The 26,019-nt window shown below is 36.7% G+C and overlaps 1 protein-coding gene across 2 annotated transcripts in view; it reads left to right on the forward strand.

Annotated features, from left to right (window-relative positions):
* The window catches only part of LOC138807212 (ras-specific guanine nucleotide-releasing factor 2), a 216,923-nt gene that overhangs the window by 106,358 nt on the left and 84,546 nt on the right, over positions 1-26,019 (forward strand). Inside the window, exons 10-15 of one of the 2 annotated variants that reach the window (XM_069992805.1) lie at positions 4,436-4,596; positions 5,494-5,560; positions 6,070-6,206; positions 18,732-18,814; positions 22,361-22,609; positions 23,112-23,500. In XM_069992805.1, the coding sequence (XP_069848906.1) occupies positions 4,436-4,596; positions 5,494-5,560; positions 6,070-6,206; positions 18,732-18,814; positions 22,361-22,609; positions 23,112-23,500 (1,086 nt within the window). The remainder of the gene's footprint in view (positions 1-4,435; positions 4,597-5,493; positions 5,561-6,069; positions 6,207-18,731; positions 18,815-22,360; positions 22,610-23,111; positions 23,501-26,019) is intronic. The other variant, XM_069992806.1, reaches the window with a different exon arrangement.

A 26,019-nucleotide genomic window follows, 5' to 3' on the forward strand; every position in this document is an offset into this window, starting at 1 on the left:
CCTTCACATTATAAGAAGTCAATGACATCTCAAGTTCCTGCTAAGTGCTTAGATATTTTGGGAAAGCAGAGCATGTTCTTATAATGGTTTGGGACAATCAATATGCTATATTGAATACATTTACAATTTTGAATTTGGTGATGAGTGGACCATGAATTCAGATCTCAAAGTAATCATGCCATTTTTGTGGTTATAACGTGCCAATGTCCTTTGAAGAGATTTGCCTACCATAATGTGCTGCTAAAACTAGTTTTTTTAATTAACCACATCAAAAAAGACATTGTGCTGTGCACATTAATTTTTGCACAGGCTTCCTAAAATGTTTAATGCATGCCATTCTATTTTCCATTATTTATTTACAACAAGAGAAATCAAACATATGTTAGAGTTTGGAAGTATATTTTAGGAAATGATGTCGGTTCCCATTTTCGGCTATTTTTTCTTTAAATAATAGTGGATTGCAATGACAACATTGGGTTTTTGCAGTTCTACTTGGATTCTCTACTCAGTGCCCCTTTCTTGGCTTTGTGCTTGCTAAATACTTTGTATTTGTACATTCACCTACCAGAAGCTAGGAACCTTGGGATATTTATAAGGGCCATTTGGATACTTAAAATTCTATTCACAGGCCATACAAAATTATCAACACGGGCAACCAATGAGAAGTATATGAAATGTGTGTGTGTGTGTGTGTGTGTGTGTGTGTGTGTGTGTGTGTGTGTGTGTGTGTGTGTCTTATAATGTACCAAATGATTTTGACTGGGTATTCCAACCCTTGATATCACTTATGTGCCTAAGGCAGGTCTTAACAGGCTTATGTCAGATACCTTTAAGAGCCTTTTGTAAATCTTTCCACTTTCTGCCCATCCTCAAGTTAACATGAATCAACCTTCCTTTCCACTTCCAATATCTTTTGCTCTTGGTGCATGGATTCTGTCATTCTCTATATAGGTATCTGTCTGCATGCCTTTCTCTCTATGAGCTCCAAAGGGCAGTATTTATTAATTCTTTCTGCTTTAGCTTGTCTAGAATGATGTTTACGTTATAGTTGCCTGTACAATGGGCAATGAAGTAAATTGAACTATTTATTGGATTGTAATCTGTTTGTAAGTTATAATATGTTATTTTTTATTTGCTACTTTTTCTTGCATTTGGAGTTCACCAAAGATGCCTATTAACTTACTTGTATTTTATAATATGGGAGAATGAAAACACAAATTTCTCTCATGAGCATGTAATTTCTTAAAGGACTTTTGGTTTGATGGTGTAATTACCCATAAACATTTAATATATTCCTTAGATTGTACAAGTGAGTTTGTAAATGTACCAATACTAAGAAATGTTGGAATGTTGACATGTCAAATACATTGAATGTCTTTTTTTATTGCACTTGGAGAAAAAACAGTCATGTGTCACTTAAAGTCATGTCCATATAGGGATAAATATATTCCTTATTACATATCTTATTTAAGGCACTTTATTTATCTTATTTAAGGCACTCTTTGAGTTTTTATTGTTTCTTTCTGGTGTTACTATATTAAGGTCAATATGGCCATTTGCCTTTCAGCAGTATTTTTCTGCATGCTTGATCTAGTTAGTGTGTTAGTAATCATTCAATAAAGGTGTTTCTAAATGCTGGATGCTCATCTGAAAGTAGAAAGTGCTCAGTTATAGACAATTTAGAAAGTTTGCACTGTTTTGGGAACTTCTCTTCAATTTTTTCACTGCTGAATGGAATTAAGAAGAAGGCATTAACCAGGCCTGAAGGGCATTCTGTAAAAAAGGCAGAATTCCTGCTGTAGGTCAGCCCCAATTATTAGATAAACTGGTGATCTGGATGCCAAGAACCAGGCCATAGGAATGGTTTGATGCTAAAGAATTACTAAGTCAATACCATCTCTCTATTTTGTATTAACTAAAGTGGAATCTTTTCTTCAAGTTTCCTGACTATGCTGAAATATAAATGTCAAACATAAAACTGAATGTTAAAACAAGTCTACATAAAATTCTTTTAACAAATATTTAATTTTATAAGCCCATTCATGTTGAAACTTCTCACTTTTAATTCATATAGAGTTTTGTCCATACATAGTATATGTAGTTATAGATCATACACATTAATGTGTGGTTGCCAAGAAAATGTTTATTTTTTTAACCTCAAAGTAGAAATTCACAGTAATTGCTAATATGTATGCTAGCAGTGTATTTTGTAATTTCTGATTTAGAAAATTACTAAATTGCTAGATGCATTTGTCAATGAGCTCATTATTATTGACTTTTTACAGACCTGGTTATTAGTTTTCTGAAAATGGCTGTCTAACCCATTTGTCTACCCAGACATGGGTCTAATCTTGTCCTTCAATAAGCCTAACTAATCTACCTGGAAGACTCGGGCTCAAGCCAGAATTGTCATTGTCTTAGGCCATCCTTTACCTTTCTAAGTCCTACTTTCTTATGCTGTTAAATTCACTGCCGTATCCTAACTTGGTTCCTTAGATGGGGATGATTTGGGGAGAGCTACTTATTATGTCTCTGGCCTCAGTTTTTCCACATGGAAAAATGGAGAAAGGATTAAATTATGCCTTTTGAAAAACTTCTGGCTTTGACACCATACTGTTACTCTTGTGAGGACAACTTATTAACTTTTCTAACTTTTTGCCTTCTGCTTCCTATATACCTCCTCTACATTTTAAATTTAATTCTGTGAGTTATATGAGTTGTCTATCAGTTTGCTCCCACCTATGCTGCCTCCTCCATCCACTCCCTTCTTGTCCAATCACTTCCCTAGAGCTTTCTCTTGGTCCTTTGTTCCTCACTCTGGTTGCCACCCCCAGGCTGGTTTTATGCAATTCTTTGGGCCCAGAATAACTGCCTACTCTTTGTCTGTCATGCATCCCACCTAAACACTCAACTAAATAGATGATATGAGATCAGGGCATAGACCCTTAGTCCTTTATCACCCAGCACATTGTTTTTCTACCTTGTTAAGGGTAGAAGCCATTTGGAAAACTCATATGTGAAGATTGTGACTCACAATCACAGTTTTATTGTCTTATGTATGTATGTTCTTTTTATAAAGAACTTCGATGTTTTTCCACTAATAGAAGTAATCTGTGCTTGTTTAAAATATCATGAAACTTCAACACATATGAAGAAGAAAATAAAATTGCTGCAGTCTCCTCTCTTAGTGATGACCACTGTTAAAACTTAAGGGTTGAATATATGTATATATATATATATATTTATTATTTATGTTATGCTTTTAAAAATTATGCCAGTACTGGCTTTCAACCAGGGGCACTCCATCTCAATTGGCTTTTTAGCTCAAGGATAACACTCTTCCACTTGAGCCATACTCTCATGGACTTGGAGATGAGAGTCTCATGGATTTTTCTGCCCAGCCTGGTTTCAGACTTCAATCCTCAGATGTCAGTTTCCTGAGTAACTAGTATTACAGGCACGAGCAACAAGTGTTCACCCCATTTAATGGTTGTTATGAGTTGAAAGAAGCTGGTGCATTTGGGGTAGATCGTGGATTAAACAAATACAAGAAATATTCCCTAGGAGATGGGACAAGTCTAAACCCAAGACATTTTCCAAGAATCTGTCTTCTTACTTTTGATTTGATATTTAACAGAGATTAGAATTTTATTTTATAGGGCCATGGAGGTTATTATTAGAGTACAGTCTAAAAGATACTAGAAGTAATCTTGATATTATATAAAGTATGCCCATTAACTTCTCATTTCAAATGAAAGATAGCTCATGTGAGTGTTCTGCTTTTATGTGGTTTATTACACAAAGAATTTTTATCATACATAATTTCTTTATGGTTTCTTTTTATTAGTGTATATTTATACAAAGTAATGGTTTCATTGATTCACATATAACTTAAGTGCAACTGTCCTTTTAAAACTGGTCCTTTAAAATGAGCTGTTCCTTAGCTGAATTACATAGAAATATGTAACTCATGTATTTTTTATAATATGCGTGCATTATGCCCTCTTTTAAATCAAAAGTATACTCTAATCATATTCTATTTATCTATTTTCATTGCTTCAAGGAGAATAAATTCTATATGCTTTTATGTAACTACAGAATTTGTATGGTATCATTGTGAATGAATTTCCTGGTTTTAGATCACTGAGGACAAGAGGAAGAAGTGCCAATTCTTTAAATTAAATTGACCTTTTAAACTTCTGTTTCAGTTTATAGATGAGAAATCAATTCTAAAGTATTTTACAAAAGGGAACACATCAATCTTAAATACAGTTTTTTTGTCTTCTCAGAGTGTGGAAAATGTATTTGTTCTGATAGTACATCAAATCAATCCTTGGTGTCTTAGGAAACAGGCCCCTTTGTTTATTTTCAAGGGCATAGTCCTCACTTGGCAGAACTTTAATTGCTATGTATTCTTCACTTCTGTAACCACCAGGTTCTCTTATTCAAGTACCTTCAGTTGAGAGGGGAAAACTTAGTAAAGTTCGTCTGGGTTCATTGTCTTTGAAAAAGGAAGGAGAGAGACAGTGCTTCTTATTTACAAAACACTTTTTAATTTGTACAAGAAGTTCAGGAGGAAAGCTTCATCTGCTGAAGGTATGGGTTTTTCTATAGTTATTCCATTTATTCTATGTTCCCAATGGTTAAGAGGTTATCTCTATGATGACTTCCATGCCTTGCTATTGTCATAAAACAGATGGTCATGATTGTACAAAGAGTGAGATAATGGATGGTTAAGAACTCTTTTACTTTGTTGTCATTTGGATTCGGAGTAATAGAAATTAATTGTAAGTGGACATTCTCATAACTAAGTACAATTCAAATCATAACCTGGACAAAGTTAGGACTAGTTGATGGTTGCTACTAAAATTGTGTCAAAACACTATATTGCTCTGATGGAATGTTTGCTCACTGCAACCTGTGGCAATTTGTGGTCTGGAACTTGCTTCCTGTTTTTGTTAATAAAGGTTCATTGGAACACAACCCCACTGATTTGTTTACAAATGGTCCTTAGCTGCTTTCATGTTAAAATGGTAGATTTAGATAAAAGTGATAAAAGTGAAATGGCCTTAAATTATTTCCAATCTGTATCTTTATAGAAAAGGTGTTTTTTTTTTCCTGGCTAAATGCTATTACTATTGCCTATAAATATTACTCAATGCTTCCTACTGACTTGGTGGGTTCAACTCTTTGTTGAGCTATCTTTGTTGCTATTTAAAGTCACCAGGATACTGGCCACAGTCCTGTAGATGGAGTCACTACAGTTTACAAACATTCATAACAATAATGGTATGCAAGGGAAAATTGAATGTGACATAAAATTATTTTCTATTGATAGATCTAAGTTTGAGTTTGGACTCCATGAAAAATGGTTTTGATTGAAGAATAACCATGCTTTCTTCTGTGGCAAGCCACATATAAGATTTACAAATCAGAACTTCCCAACTTACACAGGACCTTTGGCCTCTTAATGACAAATTGGTTTGTTTCCAGACAGGTGGAGTTCTCTCTCTCATAGAGTGCACGTTGATTGAGGAGCCTGATGCAAGTGATGATGACTGTAAGTCACATTCTATTGCTCTGAATTAGGTTAGGATAAAAAAATTCCATACCTTGATTTTTTTTTTCTAGTTTAAGAACTCCCCGGGGGACAGAAAAGATGTTGAAGATAAACTCCCTAAAGTCATTTGTCTGTTGGGCATTGAACCTGTGATCCTTGTCAAACCACCTTTGGGAGTTGATAGTCTCCTTAATTTGTGTCATAATAGTGACCTTTCTGTGGCAGGCACAGGGAAAAAAAGAAAAGTTTAATTAAAGTATTAGATGTCTGTGCAATATGGAAATTAAACATGATATGAGAAGATTGGGATGTAGTCATGAATAACTTACTGACCTCAGCTCTTCCATCTTCCATTATAAACTTAATAAGGCCTTCTCCATTTGCAAGAAACACACTATTGGTGAGAATGTAGACTTGAGTTTACACATACCATAATGGTAGCTATATGGAAGCAGATAGTACTCATATTTTATATTCATAGCTAATTGTTTGGTGTTTGTGTGTTGAAGCCAAAGGTTCTGGGCACATGTTTGGACACCTGGATTTTAAGATAGTGGTGGAACCCCCTGACGCTACCCCTTTCACTGTGGTATTGTTAGCACCTTCACGCCAGGAGAAAGCTGCCTGGATGAGTGATATCAGTCAGGTAAGGTAGCCGCATTTGCCAATATTTAACAATCACGACATAAATATCTAGTGAAGATTTTAAAGATTATTATGTTAAGAAAAATGAAATCTAGTTGCTGTGGTCACTGCCACTAGTACTGTATATCTTGTTGGGCTGCCATCATTTTGTTCTGATTTTTCTTGTTAAAGTTAATATTTACTTGAAACATAGTAATTGCATTTTCGTTCCTGGGCAAATGTAACTATAGTGTTGAATATTATTGCAATTGTCCTATAATAAGTTCTCCAATGACTGTATTAGCTCTGTGCATGTGTGTGTATGTGTGTGTGTATGTGCTTATCTATTTAAATACAAAAACAATGAGAGAAACAAAAAACAGAAAACAAGGGTTATGAGAAGTCATGCTTTAAGGAATTACAACATTCTGTGTGGAATATGAAATCTTCAACTGAGGCCTTGTATTTTATGTAGAAAAAATGTTAAGGAACAGAATTGGTTGACTTTCCTGGATCAGAAATGTTCAGTCGGGAAGTTGTTGCATTTATACAGGCAAAGGTATTATTTGGAAATATATCAAAACTAGTCAGGACTAGACTTGAGCATTTCTGAATTCAAGTTCGACATGAATTTTGGCTCCATTCACTATTGTAGGGAAAAGTCATTCTGAATAACAAAAATATTAAAATAAGGCTTGAGCCGTGTGCAGCAATGTTTAGTCCCAGCTACTTCAGCTGAAGCAAGAGGGGAGATTGAGTCCAGGAGGTCCAGAGCAGCCTGGGCCACAACATGAGATCCCATTTTAAAATAAAAAGAAAGAAAGAAAAAAGAGAAGTAAAGAAAGTCAGTAAGTCTTGAGTTAAATTACCAACTTCACTTTTATAGTTGCTAAGAAGATTCATATTTATAAACTAACATGTATGACTATTTAAAGGTAATTAAAATGGATATAAAATGAAGACTGGGGCTAATGGAAAAGGCGTTTTACCTGTTTTCTTTTCTAAAGAGCTCAGAATAATGTACATATAAAACCTGGTAAAGAAGTAGTAATATAGTTCTTTGGATATTAAATATTTTTGAATGACTGGCAACTGAAAGGAAAATAGAGAATGAATGGCAATAATGAGTGTTTTACAAGCCTGCTCTCTGTATGTCTGTCTCTGTCTCTGTCTCTCTCACATATTTAATAGAATTGTATTCTGAAGGGAAACAGAGGTAAGTGTTATTTCATATGTGAGGAATGTGAGATTTGGAAAGCTAAGCATTGTCAAAAGTCATACAACTGTGTGGCATCAGGTCATATTTAAGCCTTCTTAGTACTCTAAATATCCTGTGTAAGAGAATCTTATGTGGAACTTGGCTTACATATCCCTGTTACTATTCTGATGCTGAATAAATAGCTAGAAGGGAAGCTGTATTTTATTTTCCTAATAAAAGAATGACAATATCAAATCTTCCACAATTTTTCCATAATTCTTCATGGATAATTGCATTCTTTTTTTTTTCTTTTTTGGGTCCAGTCGTGGGGCCTGAACTCTGGGCCTGGGCGCTGACCCTCAGCTCTTCAGCTCAAGGCTAGCACTCTACCACTTGAGCCACAGCACCACTTCCGGCTTTTTTCTTTTTGCTTATGTGTTGCTGAGGAATCGAACCCAGGGCCTCAGGCATGCAAGGCAAGCACTCTACCACTGAGCCACCTTCCCAGCCCCATAATTGCATTCTTACTGATTTACTGATCCTTTCAGTAACACTTAGCTGCATCAATTAGTACTTCATTACATAATGCATCCTTGCCTTACGATACTCTCCATCATCCCCTGATTACATGAACACTTATTGAGGAAAGCTTATGTACTTCCAAATCTTCGCAGGTGCCAGAGTATTGCCATGGCTCCTACTCTCAAGACAGGCTAACTCAGAGTGCAGAAAGAAAGTACACAGCTTGACACAACAACATTGCATAGGTGTTGAGAAGCTATTATCCACAGAAAGACTGGGGAGGAAGAAGAAACAAACATTTCTCTAGATGGTTCTACCTTCTTCCCTATGATATAACTGAAACTCCAAAGATTCAGGGTTGATTAGAGCCTCTGTGACCTTCCTTGGGGTGCCTGATGAGGAACTGTGGAGAGAGAAAGACTCCTGGAGTGCAAGTGATTCTATGCTGGGTAAAGAAGACACTTAAACTTTTGCCTGTACATTTGCTATGGCTTGGCAAAGCATTATACTAGCCTTTCACTGCAGTATAAGGCAGCTAACGAAAATTCTTATTGTTGTGAAAGGCAGTGATACCATTTTGTCAAACTACTATCTTCAACAGAACATTGATATGGTACAGCTTTGACATTTATGGTTTTATTCATTCAACAAATATATTTGTGCAATGACACACTATCTGTCAGGCATTATTCTAACTACTTGTAACATGTCATAAGCAAAAGAAGGCAGCAATAATAAAGAATCCCTGGGCCTTGTATAGCTTGCATTATAATGTGAGATACTGCAAAAAATCATCAATAAATGTATTAAAGGAGTACATGCTATTTTATGGAGGCAGATGATAAGGTAAGATAAAAAGGATTGGGCCATTCAAGGTGGGCTGGGCTTGGTATAGTTTTAGTCTGATAACCTCATTCTGAAGGAGACATTCAAACAAAGACTAGTAGGTGATGCAGATGCCATATAAAGTTGTGATGAAGGGAAAGTCACTGCAGAAAGAGAAGGCAGCGGTGACAAAGACCCTAAAGAAGGAGAATGCTGTCTGTTTGGAGAAAAATGTGAAAGCCAGTGTGGCTGAATTGCAGAGCCTGAGAAGAATAAAAATAGAGAGTTCACAGTGGTCAAGCCAGGGCTGAAGCATTTTAGCTTTTACTGGGTGAGAAGAAAGCTATTAAAGAATTTAAGCGAAGGAATTCTGTGATTTGACTTAAGTCTTGACAGGATTACTCACCTGTTGTGGTGAGAAGAGACAGAGGGTGGAGGGAAGGAGTGGATTCAGGGAGACGCTCTTGTAGCTGTCCAGGAGATACGTGCTGAAAGCTTACACCAACTTGGCAGCAGAGGAGCTGGAGACAATGATTCTGTCCTGGGTTTCTTTTGAGGTAGGGCCAGCAGAGTTTTGTCTTAGGGCTGGGATATGAGAGCAAACAAAGGGTCAAGGATGACAGGGATGACAGCAGTGCTTCTTGCTTGAGCAACTGCCAGAAAAGAGCTGCTGTTTACTGATAGGGGATCATCTACTGGGGAAAGTGACTGGGAGTGAAAACTCAGCTTACTTTTTACATGGTCTGAGAAGGCTGTTAGACATCTGAGTGGACTTGTGAAATACACAGTGGAGCATAATTGTATAGGATTTAGAGGAGAGGTCTAACTACATCATTAAGGCTTTGTCAAAGTTAGGAGATTATTAAAAACATTAAAGAACGAGTATAGAAGGGGGCACATAATGAGAGAGAGGCCAGGAAAATCAGCAAAGAGGACTAAGAAGGAGCCACTAGGACAGTAGGAGAATGGCCAAAGAGGGTAGCGTCCTGAAAACCGAGTGAAGAAAATGCATCAAGGAGGAAAAGAGTGGTTCTCTTTCAGCTTCTGCTAAAGGCTGGGTAGGGTTGTGAGTGTTCTGGGATACTTAGGGCTTTTCCTGGTGTGGGTTTGAATGGTGGGCAATAGAGGCAGAATGCTTTGTTATTGATTGAGCCTAGCCTGCTGCCCAGACACCCATAACTCAACAAGGGTCAGCTTCTGCTTAGGGCATTTTTGTTTTCTGAGAGAGATTACATACACATTCATGAAAGATGTCAGCCTTTCAAGTATACCTTAGGACATATGAGAGATACATTTCAGTGAGATAAACTCACTGAATGCTTGAAAAAAATGTTCAGTAGTTGGTTGTGAATATGGAAAAATATGTTTATTAAAAACGAACCAGAAGTATTCCCAAGATCCAGTACACCAAAATGTTTACCCAAGTATTTTCCATTGGTAATTTTTGCTAGGATTACCAGAGGAATTTTCTTTAAACGCAGGCTTCTGATCCCACATTCCAGATGCCCTTCTCAACTTCATAGGCTTAAGGAGCTCCCTAGATCACTTCCAGCTTCCCTGAAGCCAGATCTATTTCCATCTCTAAAATTCCATGATCCACTCAGAAACACAGTTCAGCTTTCTGTATATAGAACACTATTTTTCTTCTCATTTCATTTATGTCTTTCTATAGCTATACAAGTTATTCATATTGATTCTTCTACCATGTGCATACATGTACTGGTCATATATATGTATCATAAATGTGTATTTTACCACATGAATTTACCACTTTTATATCTGCTTCGAAATAATTAGTCACTGAACCTGTTTCCAAATTTTAGGATTAATATATAATGTGGTGCTAGCATCTTTATGCAGGAGTTTTTGCTCTTTTTAAAGTTCCCTGATGATACCTGTTCCCTAAAGAGTACAAGGCTGGCATAGAGGGCATGAAATAATTTGGCAGACTACATCATTTCTTTAAGAAATACAAAGCTCATAATTTTCCTTCATGCTTAATAAGGTTTCTATATAACTTCCTTTTTTTATTGTGAAAATACTGTACAGAGGGGTTACAATTACATGGGCAAGATAATGAGTACATTTCTTATCAAGCATTGTAGCCTCCTCCTTTGTTTCCCCTTCCCATCCCTTCCTATCCTCCCCCCCGCCTCCCCACTCAATCCTCCTCCCCCCCCACCAAAGTTGTAAAGTTCATTTTTGACATAACAACTTGTACATCTCAATGTTGCAATGGGTCCACCTGTATCCCTATTTAAACAATTTGTTTTTTCCCTTCCCCTTCACAAATTATACCGACATCAAATACATGAAAGCAGGGGTTATACCGTGGGGGAGGGACATACAAAGCAACAAAGAAATAATCTTATAAATGTGGATATAACTTTCTTTTAAGTCTTGCAAATGTTGAGTTATGTTTCATTCATCCCTTTTACCAATAATTTAATGGACAACTAGTTTTTCCTTCTAGTGATTTTAATTTACATTTATGCAGTTATTAGAAAGATTAGCAATTTCCCTATTTCTATTTCTTGTCTAATTATACTAGATGGACATTAATTCACATTAATTCCTTATAGACTTGGAAAATGAGTATATTCTTTCCATTCAAATAACGAATATAATGAATATGATCTCCATTGTTTTATCTTTCAAAGATTTTGTCACTCATTATTTTTCAAAATTTTATTTGTGGAATGATTTGATACCATCTTGCTAGCCAATGTATCATGTTATACTAATCATATGTGGTTCTTATTTAAGACAGCAGTGACTCCTGAGTATCAATACAGCCCAAGTTGGGCATAAGGAACTATAAAATTTAAGACTTTTAGCTTTGCCAGGTCTCTCTCTGAAGCAGTAATTTTGAGGAGGAACAATTGCTTGACTGGTTAATTACTCCTTTAGTTATACCAGAAGGGCCATAATTAACTGTTGGTGCCTCCAGCAAAACATGCAAGTGGCTAATAGTCTCAACCAATAATTCTTCCTCTTTTTATCTATTTATAGGGCAGGATTTGAGGGAGAAGATTTGACCATTCATTACAATACAGTACCTTCATCTGTGCTTGTCTCACGTTAGTGCATAATAGTGTATTACACAGATTTTTCTGTAATTATGAAAATTAACTAAAATGTAGAATTAAAATTCACCTCTGCACTTCTTGCGTTGGGCAGAAAAATCTCTATTTTGTGCCAAAGTTTAGACCTGCATCGCTAATTTGTGCCTCACTGGACATGCTTGTTCCCTTAAAATAGCTTCTCTGCAACCAAAAAAGAATTTTCTTCTTTAACATAAAAATGGTGAATTTAAAAAAAAATTGACTCTAACCTTTCTTCCTACTACTTAGGAGTATTGAGAATGTAAAATAATCTGGTGACACAGTAGACCACTGACCTTTGAACAGGTGCTGTCTTAGCAAGGCCCTTAAAATGAAAAGAAAGATTCAACATTGGCAAAGGGTCAGCTACATCAAAATTACCTGGAGTCTTGTGAACATTCATATAGTTAGTTGGAACTATCTTAGTCATTAAAAACTGAGCTAAACTATCCATGACCTATGAATTCAGTTTCATTATCATATTAATTTCCAGGTTTATTATAATTCACACAAGTTCAATAAGACATTAAAATATTTGATATCCTTCTTATTTTTATGTCCCCATATCCCACTGAGTTAATTCTGTTCATCCCCTGAAGCCTCATCAATTTTCCCCAACAATCAAGATACCTGTTGAGGAGTCTTTAATTCCAATTTCCTCCTTTATCCAATTATACTAAATTAATTCTTTCTCAAACTTAAAAAAACACATACATACTAATATAATCATGAATATGATTGTCCCCTGGTATCCACAGGGAATTGGCTGTTGAATCCCTGGAATACAATATCTAACGATTTTCAAGACCCTTATAGAAAGTGGTACAGTATTTCCATGTCACCTACACGCAGATTCCTGTATACTTTGTCACATCTACATTACATATACTAATGAAAACAACAGAGAGTCTGTGAAAACAATTGCTAAACTATATTGTTAAGAAGCTATAAATAAACTATATCATTTAGGGAACAGTGATGAGAAAGTAAATCTGTATATATTTTCATACAGATGCCTTGTTTTCCACATAATTTCCATGTACAGATGGCTGGATCTACAGTTGCTGAAACCAGAAGAGACGCATGACCAGTGTTCTTATATCACACTTTGCACTATAGTATGTTCACATATGTACTTACATATGAAAGATGCTGCAGGTATTTTTTTCTTTTTCAAGACTACTTCCTGCCTTTTCAGGGCAACATTACTTGAAGTTCCAAATGGTCTTAAACTCGTGATCTTCCTGCCTCATCCATGGCATGTGCCACCATGGTCCGCTTGAAGTCCCAAATGGAAGTGATATTAAAGCAGAAATCACTGCTTGAAGTAGAGTTGGTGGATTTCCTATTACTCTGTCCCTGAAGTGAGCACATTGATATATTATAATATGATCTATGTATCATTTACCTATCTATCCCCCCATTTATTATCCCACAGATATTGTGTATAAATAAGGTGTGACTTTTTATTATATGTCTTTTCTTTCTGAGCTTGGGTTCAGATTGAAACTTGAACATAAGTGAAAACTTCTTTTTATTCTTGTTGAGAATAACTTGAATGTTTCACATGTGAATCAGAAAGATTTAGGAATGAAACTTGACCCTGGATATGAGATGCACAAAAGTAGTCATATAAATTTCTTCTTTTGGATATAAAACATTTATCTCAAGTCACAGCAAGTTTATTGCTGTTTTAGGTCTCATCTAGCTACAGATGAAAATGTTTGACACATAGGATTAGTAAAATAAAGTTGGATTACATAGTGATATTACAGGTAGTTTGTTTCTCTAACCAGAAACAAAAAGTTAACTTAAAGCTAGAGAAGAATAAACCTAAGACTTGAGGATGTACAAATGATTTTAGATTGGAAATTGGCCCCAAACCCTAGAATACTTAACATTTAAGAGGACAAAAAATAGCCTGTGACTGTTTAAGTAATCAGAAGCCCTGGTTAAAGCTTGGATCATGGATGGCTGTCATCTCTGTACAATAAGAACTTTAAAAATTTCACCCCTTGGACCAGGAAATAAAAAGGACATTTTGTCTTGGATCATGAATTTTAAAAAGAATCTCATGTAAAAACTTGAATGTATCTCTGGCCTATACATTTAAAATTAGATTTGTAATATTTATATAGTATGAACATTCCAAATGGAGAAGTTATTATAAAAGGGACTTTTATTTTTTTTTTTATTGTAAAGAAGCTGTACAGAGGGGTTATAGTTACATGAGTAAGGCAATGAGTACATTTTTTGTCGAGCACTGTTACCCCTTCCTAAAAGGGACTTTTAGATTGATGAATTCTTAAGAAGCTTGAAGAAACAAATGCAAATACATTCTGAAAATCAGCTCACAGTATGAGCTCACATAAATATAAATATAAAGAATGAATTTTTAAAAGGACAAAGCTAATATGTCAAAGAATCAAACTGGTAATCCAAAAATCAATGCTGTAGACATCAAAATTACAAAGTTATTGGAAGTAGATAGAGAGTACATCAATCAAGCCTAATGAGAAGATTAAGTGCTAAGTAATAGGATTACAAGGTAATGATCTTTTCACAGAGAGATGTATAGAGATACAATCCTAGATACAGTCCTAAGCCATAAGATATATAGCAGTTAAAATGAATGAACTATACAGATAAGCATAAATAAATCTCAAAGCAATGTTTCATGCAAATTACCATCTACATAAATTTTAAAAAATGAAAATAACATTATGTGCTACAGTGGGAAAATACATGCATACAAAGTAAAATAAAAAATAAAGCAAAGGGCCTGGCACCAGGGGTTCATGCCTGTAATCCTAGCAACTCAGGAGGCTGAGATCTGAGAATTGGGGTTTGAAGCTAGCCTAGGCAGGCAAGTCAATTATATTCTTACCTCCAATTAGTCACCAAAAATCCAGAAGTGCAGCTCAAGTAGTAGAATGCTAGCCTTGAGCAAAATCCCATATGGATAGCATCCAGACCCCAAGTTCGAAGCATGGGACTCTCTCCTTTCTCCTTCCAACACACACAGAGAGAAATGGAAGAATGTAATGACATAATCAACTATAGAATGGTAACTATTCTGAGTTCGGAAGAGGCTACTGGAATTGAAAGACTGTGTTAGGGGTGTTTTATATCCTTCAAAATAAAAGAATCACCTATAGCAAACATGCAAAAGTGTTAAGTCTAGGAGGCTGGTGTGAAAGTCTCATGTTTTTTCTATGTGTGTAAAGTATTTCATAATGAAAGGTAGAAACATTAAAATGAAAAATAGCAGTCTACATGTATTGCCTTTCTACATTATGTCTTACATTCCAGAATTGGGATTTCCAAATTCTGAATTCCTATATTCATGAAGCAAGAGAACTGAAAAAACCAACAAAGATCTCTTCCATTCTGTATCTTAAATGATCTTCTTCCCATTGTGATGAGGAGAGCAATAGAAATAACAGCATGCTTATTATTCTTCAAAGCACTTTCATATATATTTTTTACCCTGTCCCCCAACTGCCAGCACTTATACAAATAATTGTCACATAATTAGTTCTTAATAAATACAAACAAAAGACAAGCATTTAGTAAAATCCTTAGTGTCATATAATGAGTGTGTTTTCTTAGTGCTTTTGAGGAATCCAAAGATAACCTGGTTTTAGCTAACTGCTGTGTTATTCAAAAAACATTCTGTCATCTATCTGTCTGTCTGTCTGTCTGTCTGTCTGTCTGTCTGCCTGCCTGCCTGCCTGCCTGCCTGCCTGCCTGCCTGCCTGCCTACCTACTTGCTTGCCTGTCTGTCTGTCTGTCATATGAAGTGATCTATATTGATAGACTTTTTTCATCAGAAACATTTTAAGTTACCTTATAACAATGTTCATCTTTGATTTTTTTTGCTGTTTTTTCCTCTTGGTTTTGTGCAGCAACTTATCAGATTTCTTTCTTTAAAATATCTATCTCTGCCTCTTCCTCTTCATTCAAAACTCTGCCTTACAAGGAGGCATGGCTTATTTCATTTATTGGATCCTTTGGTCCTCCATTCATTCTTTCTTTCTTTTCAATGAATACTCCCATGAAGCCAGTGTAGCTCTTCCAACATAAATGGACTGCTTCGAAATCTTCAGTGACTTTCCATCTGCCTTCTGGATAAAGTCCAAATTCAAGATCCTCTTTTTCATAGCCTGATTTCAGCTTATTTCTTCAGTTCTCTCTCTTACTCTCTTTCCATTGTAAATGGGCACTGGGCAACCTCATCTTTTGCATCCTTCATGTGTGTTTCCACTATGGAGCCACTGACATACAATTTCAACTGACCCTGTCTGAGCTCTCCTGTAAAGGTGGGTGGCTTTTTTTTTTTTTTCTCACCCAGAAGGATAGCTCCTCTCGTGGAAGTGTAGCTTCCTGGCAGAAACACTGAATTATGTTTAAGCACATACAGAGAACACTGCAGCTTCAGGACTTTGAGAATATCATTTTCAACTTCCTGAGGCACAAGAATGACATGAACATAGGATAAGCCTGAAGAGGAGCAACCAGGGCCATTTTGTGCAGAATGTGGAGCTAGTGCTTGTAGCCAGCTCAGCAGGAGGGTTGGCCTCTGGATCACATTCTCTGGGGGCCACCATGGGGAACATTCATTTGAAATAGTTCTTTTCAGCCAATGATTAGTTTATTTTTTTTAAGTTTGGTACAACTTATAGCTACCTTAAAATTATTGTTGAGGACATTGTTCACTACATGATTCAATATTTTCTTTTTTTCTTCTTCTTCTTTTTTTTGGGTTCAGTCGTGGGCCTGAACTCTGGGCCTGGGCACTGTCCCTCAGCTCTTCAGCTCAAGGCTAGCACTCTACCCCTTGAGCCACAGTGCCACTTCCAGCTTTTTTTTTCTGCTTATGTGGTGCTGAGGAATCGAACCCAGGGCCTCATGCATGCAAGGCAAGCACTCTACCACTGAGCCACCTTCCCAGCCCTTCAATATTTTCTTTACAAGAACATTTGTCTCTGGTCTCAGACTAGAATTAACTGAATTTTAGCTCCACTGTGGATTTTGTCGTGAAGTCGGTGTCCTTTGTGAGGCTTTTCAATAGGTCACTAATTTTGAGGCTCATTTTCAGGAAATATTTTCAACATAAACTGGGTGTGGCTGTCTCATTCTAGGATTATCATTTGCCACCCTTTATCCAAATCTCTTCTGATTCCAACTTTTGTCTTATCACGTATATTTTTATAATCTACCTTGTAGGATTCAGATGGAATTCACATGTCAGTGCACACAATCAAATTTATAATGAAATAACCATACATTTGTATATAAAACAGAACTCAAAATTATGCTATGGTTTAAGGAAATGGATAGAAGAACTTTAAAAATATTTGGCTTTAATTTTATAAGATGGGGGTCCTTTATCCCTCACAAAAATTGTGAAAAAACAACTTTATTTTTATTTTATCTTTAAACAATGTATATTGGGAGCCTGACGCTGGTGGTTCATGCCTGTAATCCTAGCCACTCAGGAGGCTGAGATCTGAGGATCAGAATTGAAGCTACTCTGGGTAGGGAAGTCTGTGAGACTCTTATCTCCAATGAACTAACCAAAAGCTGGAAATTCAAGTGATAGAATGCTAGCCTTGAGGGAAGGAAAGAGGGAGAAACAAATAACAAGTTAGACAAGAAATGTAATCACTATCTTACTTATGTAATTGTAACCCCTCTGTACATCACCTTGATAATAAAATAAAATAAAAAAAAAAGAATGCTAGCCTTGAACCAAAGAAGTTTAGGGAGCAGTGCCCAGGCTCTGAGTTCAAGCCCCAGGATCAGAACAAAACAAAACTAAAGGTACAATGGACTGTATCATGCTCTTTGTGTACACATAAAATGCATTTTAGTCATATTAAGCCCCCTCTGTTATTCTTTCTGTTCCTTTTATTTTTACAATTTAAATGTGTTTAGCCATATTGTAAAACCGGTTTTAAGGGAAAAAAATTAGGAAAATGACTGATAGAATAAATGGACTGAACAGTAATGGACACAGGGTTTAGGATTGCCCTGAGCTCAGGCTCCAGGTTCACTGTACCAGTAGTTGTAGCCACAAAGTATTATGTAGTGTCCTGGGAACTGGAGGCAACTTCTGATTTCCAAATTTGTTTACTTTTTAAATTTTATGTTTTATTTTATTTATTTTATGAATTATAATTCAAAATGAATTCTTCTCTAATCCAAAATAATTGTGGAGGAAAATGTAAAATTTCTAAAGCATAGATATGAAGAAAGAAAAGAGATAATGAGCAAAAAGAACCTGAGTTCTCCTCTTAGAAAAGAGAAAAAACATAGTGTCAGGGCTTTAAATGCACCAGAAACAGTAGAAATGACACTCTATCCCTTACCAGCCCCACATAGTGCCAATAGAAACTGCTAGACACACTAGTAAAATGTGGGAATTTATTGGCAAAGAGATACCTGAGAAGTGGGCATAGAGCTGGCTGGTGAGAAGAGCTGAATTCCATCCAAGACCAAATTTCAACATCCCATCTCTGGTGGCAGAAAGTAATATGGCAAAGAGGAGCACAGTCAGAAAGTATAAACTGGGATGCTGAGACAGTTCAATCCTGTTTCTATCCATAGGCATTTGTCAGGCTTCTGGTTGGTGCACAGTTTGGGAATACTGTTACTGAAACTACTCAGCTCCATGTAATTTTTATCTGGCGGTGGTGGTGGGGTGGCAGTGTGTGCACAACTCACACACAGATAAATTTGTACTTATGTTGAATGGTAATTCCTTTTTACAACTACTTAGTGGTAATTTTTTTTAAATGAGTATTTTTGGCTGTAAACCTTTCTGGGAATATATGAATCTGTTTAAGTTTTCCTGTGGGTTTTAATTGCCTGTTTTGTTTTTTAAATTTCACAGTGTGTGGACAATATACGTTGTAATGGCTTAATGACTATAGTGTTTGAAGAAAATTCCAAAGTTACTGTGCCACATATGATTAAGTAAGTGTAAAAGTCCTTTCCCTTGCATTTCAATCAAGATCAAATTGATAGAGAATGTAAAACCTTTAATAAAATATTGCTGTAGTAGGAGTTATTATTAAAAGTCTTTCTTGGCAGCGATAGGATAATTGGTTTATGTCGTGCCATTATAAATAATAAGACTACCAAAATGGTTTTTCAGATTCACTGTTTATTACCTTCTAAGATAGAAAAATTGCCTTTCATAATGTTCACATATACCCTCATTCACAAGGTTCAAATTCAATATTTAAAAAAATTGAATTAGTGACAGATGTGTTTAAAGTTAGGGGATGAATCAAGCTGTGGTTCATGTAGTTTGGCATAGTCCAAGTAGGTATGAATCCTATTACTCAGATTTGGGTGGAAAGATGTTTAGATCTTGAACACACTTCAAAAAAAATGAAAAAAATGGTTGGGCTCTGATACTTTCTGCCCACGGCCTAGAACTGATTTTGACAAGTGGCTGCTCCAGACAGCCATCTTGAACTATAAATACCCCAACAAAGTGAATCTTGTAGCTTACAGGGATTATTGGGGAAGCTATACTTTTGAATAAGAAGTTACATCAATAAGTATGTACTAGAGCTTTCTGTGTTAATACTTTTGTATCCACACTATTTTGTTTTCAAATTCAGAATTATTTGGGGAGTGTTTTGAAATGGACTGCATTGTTCCTTAACCACATTTTCTTGGTTATTTGCATTCCCAGTTTTAAGAGCAAAGTGTATTTTAAGAGTAATTTGGCTCGAACTTTTCAAACAAAAGTTACTTGAAACTAAGAACATGCTTCCTTTATGTGTGAATATTTTGAGGTCTGGACTGTTTATGCAGAGACAAAATAAATAACATTGCATTTTGAAGGATGACTTTGCAATTCTGACACATTAACAAGAGTACAACTTGTAGAACTGAGTATGTTAGTGCATAACATGTAAATAAAATTTAAAGTATTTTGAGACTAGTTCTTTTAAAGGTTCAGAGCCAAGATTTTTTTACATTCAGTTTTCTAAATTTTTAATTTAGCATGCTTCTTTGCTTACTTTAAAATGTACGATGCTAAGATTAAGAATAAATAGGAAACAGTCTGAAAGCATAAATTATGGCCTAATTTTTTAATTCTAACCATTCGATTAGAGTTTTCTTAATTTTTTTTTTACCATAGGAGTCTTATTTTAAACATTTCACAGAGTGCTATATATTATTTTCATTCTTTTTTGGAAAGCAACCTCTGAAGATTATGTGTCCATGAAAGAACTAGAATGTATCAGTCAGAAAGTTACGGACAAGTTAGAATCTCCATACCTCCAGGAAGCCATCCATCTTGTATATATACATCTTGTTAATACTGAAGACAATTTTAATTTTGTGGCTGGCACCAAGATGCATCTACTCCCTTACCATACCAGTTTTTCCATGTCATGTCCAATCTCAATTGCTTGATCACTTTTATGTAGAACAAAACTTGCCTGCCTTTGGGTATACAGCACTGATACTTGACTAACTAGGATCTGCTATTCTTCTAACAGTCTTGGGCTATAAGGATTAAAACTAAGACACCTAGACTACACTAGTTACATTTCTAAGACAGGGTGAAGTTCCATGAATTTATTCCTTCTAGTTTTCCCAGCCTCATTGAGCCTGATTCTCCTTAATCAGAGGAAAGAATATTATTTTACCATCTCTGTTCCAACCTAAACTCTCTATGCTTTTTTCTGTATCTTTCCATGGCTACATGCCATGGTGGGGGAATAAACAGTTTTTAGAGTTAAAAGAAAAAATATCACAGGGTAATTATGTCTTACTATTGACATAACATCACTTGGTAAGCACTCACTTCCTTTTCAGATTTGTCAATCCCAAAAGATGATTTGTTTTTGATCTCTCACAATTGCTTTTTATGTTTACCACAAAGGAGTTGCTATTATCCTGGGAGGCTTAAGTAACACATTCTACCTTTCTTGAGAATCCCTTAGGAAATAAAGTAAGATCCTATTAAGTAATTTTGTAATATTTAATCTCATTTATTAAAATGAAAATGAGATCATAATTTTGAAGGACAATGGTGTAATTTCATTTTAAGTTAATTTCATACTGACTGCAACATTTTTATCTGTAGTTTGAACAAATGAATTATAACCGAACTATGTGAATCTCAAAATACAACCAAAATGCAAAATCATGATATCCATTTAAATGGTGTCTAGTTAAAGCTTTCTTTCTTTTAAAACCATTTGACCCTAACTTTCTTAGAAAATGGAGATTGTTGGTGGTTAACAGTGAGAGAAAAAGTGATCATTTCATTCAGATGTTTCAGAGTGGATTGATGGATTCAAAAAAGTTACTCAGGTCATTTTTTCAAGAGAAGAAATTAAGAATCAGAAAAACAAAGTTGGTTGAGAGTTATATGAAGAATAGAAGAACCATACTGTTATCAAGAATCTCCAAAGATGTGTTTGTGTATTCCAAAATCAATAAAATGACTAAAGCTCACAGGCTACCCTTAGTCAGGCTGGTCATTGAAAATGCTCTTTCAGGCTGCAAATTCAATACTTCTGTCTGTGCTGAGCAAACTCTGAGCTGGGAATCTTCTAAAAGCAAACTAAGAAAGCTATTGATTCCTTTGTTTGCCAAAGAAAATAAGCATATAATTTGAAATTTCTCAAAATGCTAAAAGATTGAACTAATGGTTCTCACAACAAGCTGACTGATGTTTAGAAAACAGCTAGCTGGCTCACTGACAGTCATAGATCCTGTAAGATAGCCTTTAATTAAGTGGTGAAATCCAGGGTTTCATTGATTACCTGTAGTGATGCTTCAGGCCAGGTGAACAGGAATCTCAGAAAGTAGCTAAGGTTACCAGTGCTCCTAGTCATCCATCCAGGATACAACAGCCACATGGTGGGAAGGCCGGGGGCTCGGGGGGCGGGGGTGTGTGTGCGTGGAATGCAGCCAGATGGAACCTTTGCCGATGAATAAGTCAAGTTTTGCAGGCCAGCAGTGGTAGGTATTGCTTAGGGGAACATATTTCACCTACTGCTATTGTTTAATGAACTGAGTATTGATGTCAATTTATCTATTAAGTTTTATTCAGAAAATTTAAGCACCTTCGCAAGACAGGAAGAATGAAATAAACAAATTAGGCATTTGGTTCAAGAAGATAGGGAAAGATACCCTGAACTGTAGAAAGGTGTTAGAGATAAATGATTGAAAGAACAAATACTAATAAATACACTGAGTAGAACTGGGAAATAGCTGTTTCTAGAGGACAAAACACAATTACATAAAATTTTATATGCTATTTATGATATAGTAGAAAGGCTATCTCCTGCTATTGTTTAAAAATGTTCACAGAAGCTTTATCCAAAGTAGCTAGACCAAGAAGAGCCTGAATGATCATTATGAGAATAAATGACCATAATGATCATTTATTGTGGGAGACCCACAATACTGACAGATCTGAGCACAGTTATGAATGTGCTGTGTGCTCTTCCCTGGTTGGTTAATGTATTTCTACCATGTACATAGGTCTGATGCCCGTCTTCATAAAGACGACACTGACATCTGCTTCAGTAAAACCCTCAACTCCTGCAAAGTGCCCCAAATCCGCTATGCCAGCGTGGAGCGCCTCTTGGAGCGACTGACTGACCTGCGGTTTTTGAGCATTGATTTCCTCAACACCTTCCTGCACACTTACCGTATTTTCACCACGGCTGCTGTGGTATTGGCAAAGCTCTCTGACATCTACAAGAGGCCTTTTACCTCCATCCCTGTCAGGTGTGCCTTTCTGTTTTCTGTCACTGTGTAGATGTCTACCCCAGGGTATTGACTCACCTCTGAACCTTCAATACCCCATCAGTAGAAGTGGTAAGAAAGGTCACAAGAATTGTCCAGCGAAGAAATTGAGCACCCTGAAGTCTTCAAGTAGCCTTTGATTGTTATATATAAAAGAATCATTAGGGGACTATCTTGTTAAATTGCAGGAGATTCCGTGAGTCTGGGTTGGACCTAAGTTCTGTAGGTCTGACAAGGTCCTCCAAAATGCTAATCTTGTGCTTCTTGTCCTGAAGGGACTGCAGTGGAGGAGCAGGGTCTAAGCAATTCCTAATGGGTATCTAGGAACTTCAGAAAGGACCATTTAGACTATTGGAAAGCCCCACAGTAGAAGTGTAATTGTATCGTTGACTTTAAATGGAGAGACTATGTTCTCCAGTGACCTCTGGGATATTGTTGTCACTGGGTCATCAGCTTAGTTAACAGCATTTGCTCTTCTTTTTAGGTCATTAGAATTGTTTTTTGCCACCAGCCAGAACAACAGAGGCGAACATTTGGTGGATGGAAAATCTCCACGACTGTGTCGCAAATTCTCTTCCCCACCACCACTGGCAGTGTCCAGAACATCCTCCCCCGTGAGGGCCAGAAAGCTGTCCTTGACTTCTCCCTTGAACTCAAGGATAGGAGCCCTGGACCTGACCACATCCTCGTCTTCCAGCAGCCCTACCACCACCCATAGCCCTGCAGCGTCCCCACCGCCACACACTGGTAAAGTACCGTTGGATCTTAGCAGAGGCCTCTCTTCTCCAGAGCAAAGTCCGGGATCTGTAGAAGAGAATGTAGATAATCCCCGCGTGGATCTGTGTAACAAGCTAAAGCGAAGTATCCAAAGAGGTATTATCTAGCTCATCAACGTGATCACATCCCATTTTGCTGATGCCTGCCTTCCCACCATGCCTTCTAGAACCCTCACTCCTTACTTTACTACATTTCCTAAAAAGTAGAATACATATTGCACAGTGGCTAATTTGAAGAGAACTTTCCCATAGCTTTCCCAAGCCCCTGCAGAACAGAGAGCAGACTTAGGAGTCATCCTCTACTGTCCAAGGCTAGCTGTAATCAGTTGTATATGGAAAAGCCAATGGTCTGGATGCTGTTTCTGGAAGTTCTTGGGATTTGGTTAAAGCTGGCTGGCAAAGAGCCTACCACAAGGCTTTTCATAGAAGCAGGCTATTCTTCTACCACCAGTCTCGATCCTAAACACCTGCTTTGCTCCTACCTTTTTCCACTATGGATGACCTTGTCCAGTAGCACTAAGATGTCTGAACAGATTAGTTATGAGGCTGATACTCCAGAGACATAAAAAGAAAAACCAAAGCAGAGGCAATGTTAATTATCTGTGACACAAACAAGATGGGATTTTGTTTGTTTGTTTCTCAGTTCTTATAATTTACTTCAGTTAGCACACAGTTTAAAAACTCACCAACACATTCATAGTATGAAATGAAACAGAATTATAAGATATTCCACCCTCAGGAAGACAAAGATACTATGATTGTCAAGGCTAGCTGTTTGAGTTTTAGAACAAAAGAAGAATGTGAAACTAAGTAAAGAAGAAAGCCATTGCTCAAGTGACCATACAAGAAAATCCTCAAAAAGTCTGCTTTCTCACAGACATTATCTTCTTTAAATTAATAAAAAATATTTAGCATAAAATCTATTTAAAAATGTAGAAACTCACTGGGCACCGGTGGCTCATGCCTGTAATACTGTAATCCTGTGATCAGGAGGCTGAGATATGAGGATCACAGTTCAAAACCAGCCTGGGAAGGAAAGTCCTTGAGACTTTTATCTCCAATAACCCACAAGAAAACCGGAAGTGGCGCTGTAGCTCAAGTGGTAGAGTACTAGCCTCGAGCTGAAAAGCTCGACAGCCTCCAGACCCAGAGTTCAAGACCTATGGCCGACAAAAAAAAAAAAAAAAAGGTAGAAACTCCTTAGGTAACTAAAGATAATGCTCCAAGGCCATTTTCACAGACAAATATGGAATGATTCAGAATATTTTTTTTTCTTTCATCAGTTGTGGAGCTTGAACTCAGGGCCTGAGCACTGTCCCTGAGCTCCTTGCTCAAGGCTAGCACTCTACCACTTTGAGCCACAGTGTCATTTCTGGTTTTCTAGAGGTTAATTAAAGAGAAGAATCTCATAGACTTTCCTGCCAGGGCTGGCTTTGAATCAAATAGCTAGAATTACAGGCATGAGCCACGAGTACCTGACAGACAAAATGGTTTTTAACATGTAGATTAAGTCATATGGTTTCTTGTTTAAATTATCTATGATTTATCACTTCATATAGAATAAAATAAGTACATTCTCCCATTCTCCCTTCCAGGGACTTTGGGTCCTGAGACTTGAGTACTCTCTCTCTCTCTCTCTCTCTCTCTCTCTCTCTCTCTCTCTCTCTCTCTCTCTCTTTTCTCTCTCTCTTCTCTCCTCTCTCTCTCTCTCTTTCTCTCTCTCTCTCTCTCTCTTCTCCCCCTTCCCTCCCTTTTTCTTCCCTCCCTCCCTCTCATTCTTCTAGGCTTGCATTTGCCATATTCCCTATCTACTGTACTACAGTCCTATTAATTTTAGTTTGTGATCCAGAAACACCTTGGCTCTCCCTGGCTTAAAACCTTTGCCCTTGTTCTTTCGGCCTGGACAGCTTTTCTGATGCCAGCTCCCAGAGGTCAGTGGCCTTGTCTATCTTATTCACATCTGTATACGTAGTATCTTGAACAGTACCTTGTAGGAAGTAAATTTTTGTTAAATGATCTGGGGCAGTGGCTCATACCTGTAATCAATCCCATCTACTTGGGAGGGGAAAATTTAGAGGATCATGCTTGAGGCCAGCCCAGGTTAAAAAAAAAGTTAGCCAGATCTTTTATCAACAAACAAGCCAAGAATGATGGTTCATGTTTGTGGTCCCAGGCTTAGCCAGAAGGATTATAGTTTATGCCAGACTCACCCAAATACCTGAGATCTTATTTGAAAAATAACTAAAGCAAAAAGGACTGGAGACCTGGATCAGGTGGTAGACTGCTTGTATACCAAGCACAAGGTCCTGAATGTAAACCACAGTACCAACAAAACAAAGAACAAAACAAGAAAAAAAATTGTTAAATGAATGAAAGAAATGAAACACTCAGTGAGCTAATAGAGATTCCTCTGGTACATCTCATTGTTCTATTTGTTTCAATGTGGGCAATTCATTATGCTTGTAAAATCTCAACCAAATTGACAAAGAGCTTTTTACCCCAGTATTTCATAGTGGACTTGTTTATTGGTACTGTAAAAATGGTGCAACAGATCCACGTGTTTGAATTTTAAGGCTCATCACTCAGATGAAAATTCAAGCTTTGTTTTCTGTCTTC

This window comes from Dipodomys merriami, unplaced genomic scaffold (assembly GCF_024711535.1).
Source record: "Dipodomys merriami isolate MVZ:Mamm:240054 unplaced genomic scaffold, mDipMer1.0.p SCAF_416, whole genome shotgun sequence".
Classification (NCBI taxonomy): domain Eukaryota; kingdom Metazoa; phylum Chordata; class Mammalia; order Rodentia; family Heteromyidae; genus Dipodomys; species Dipodomys merriami.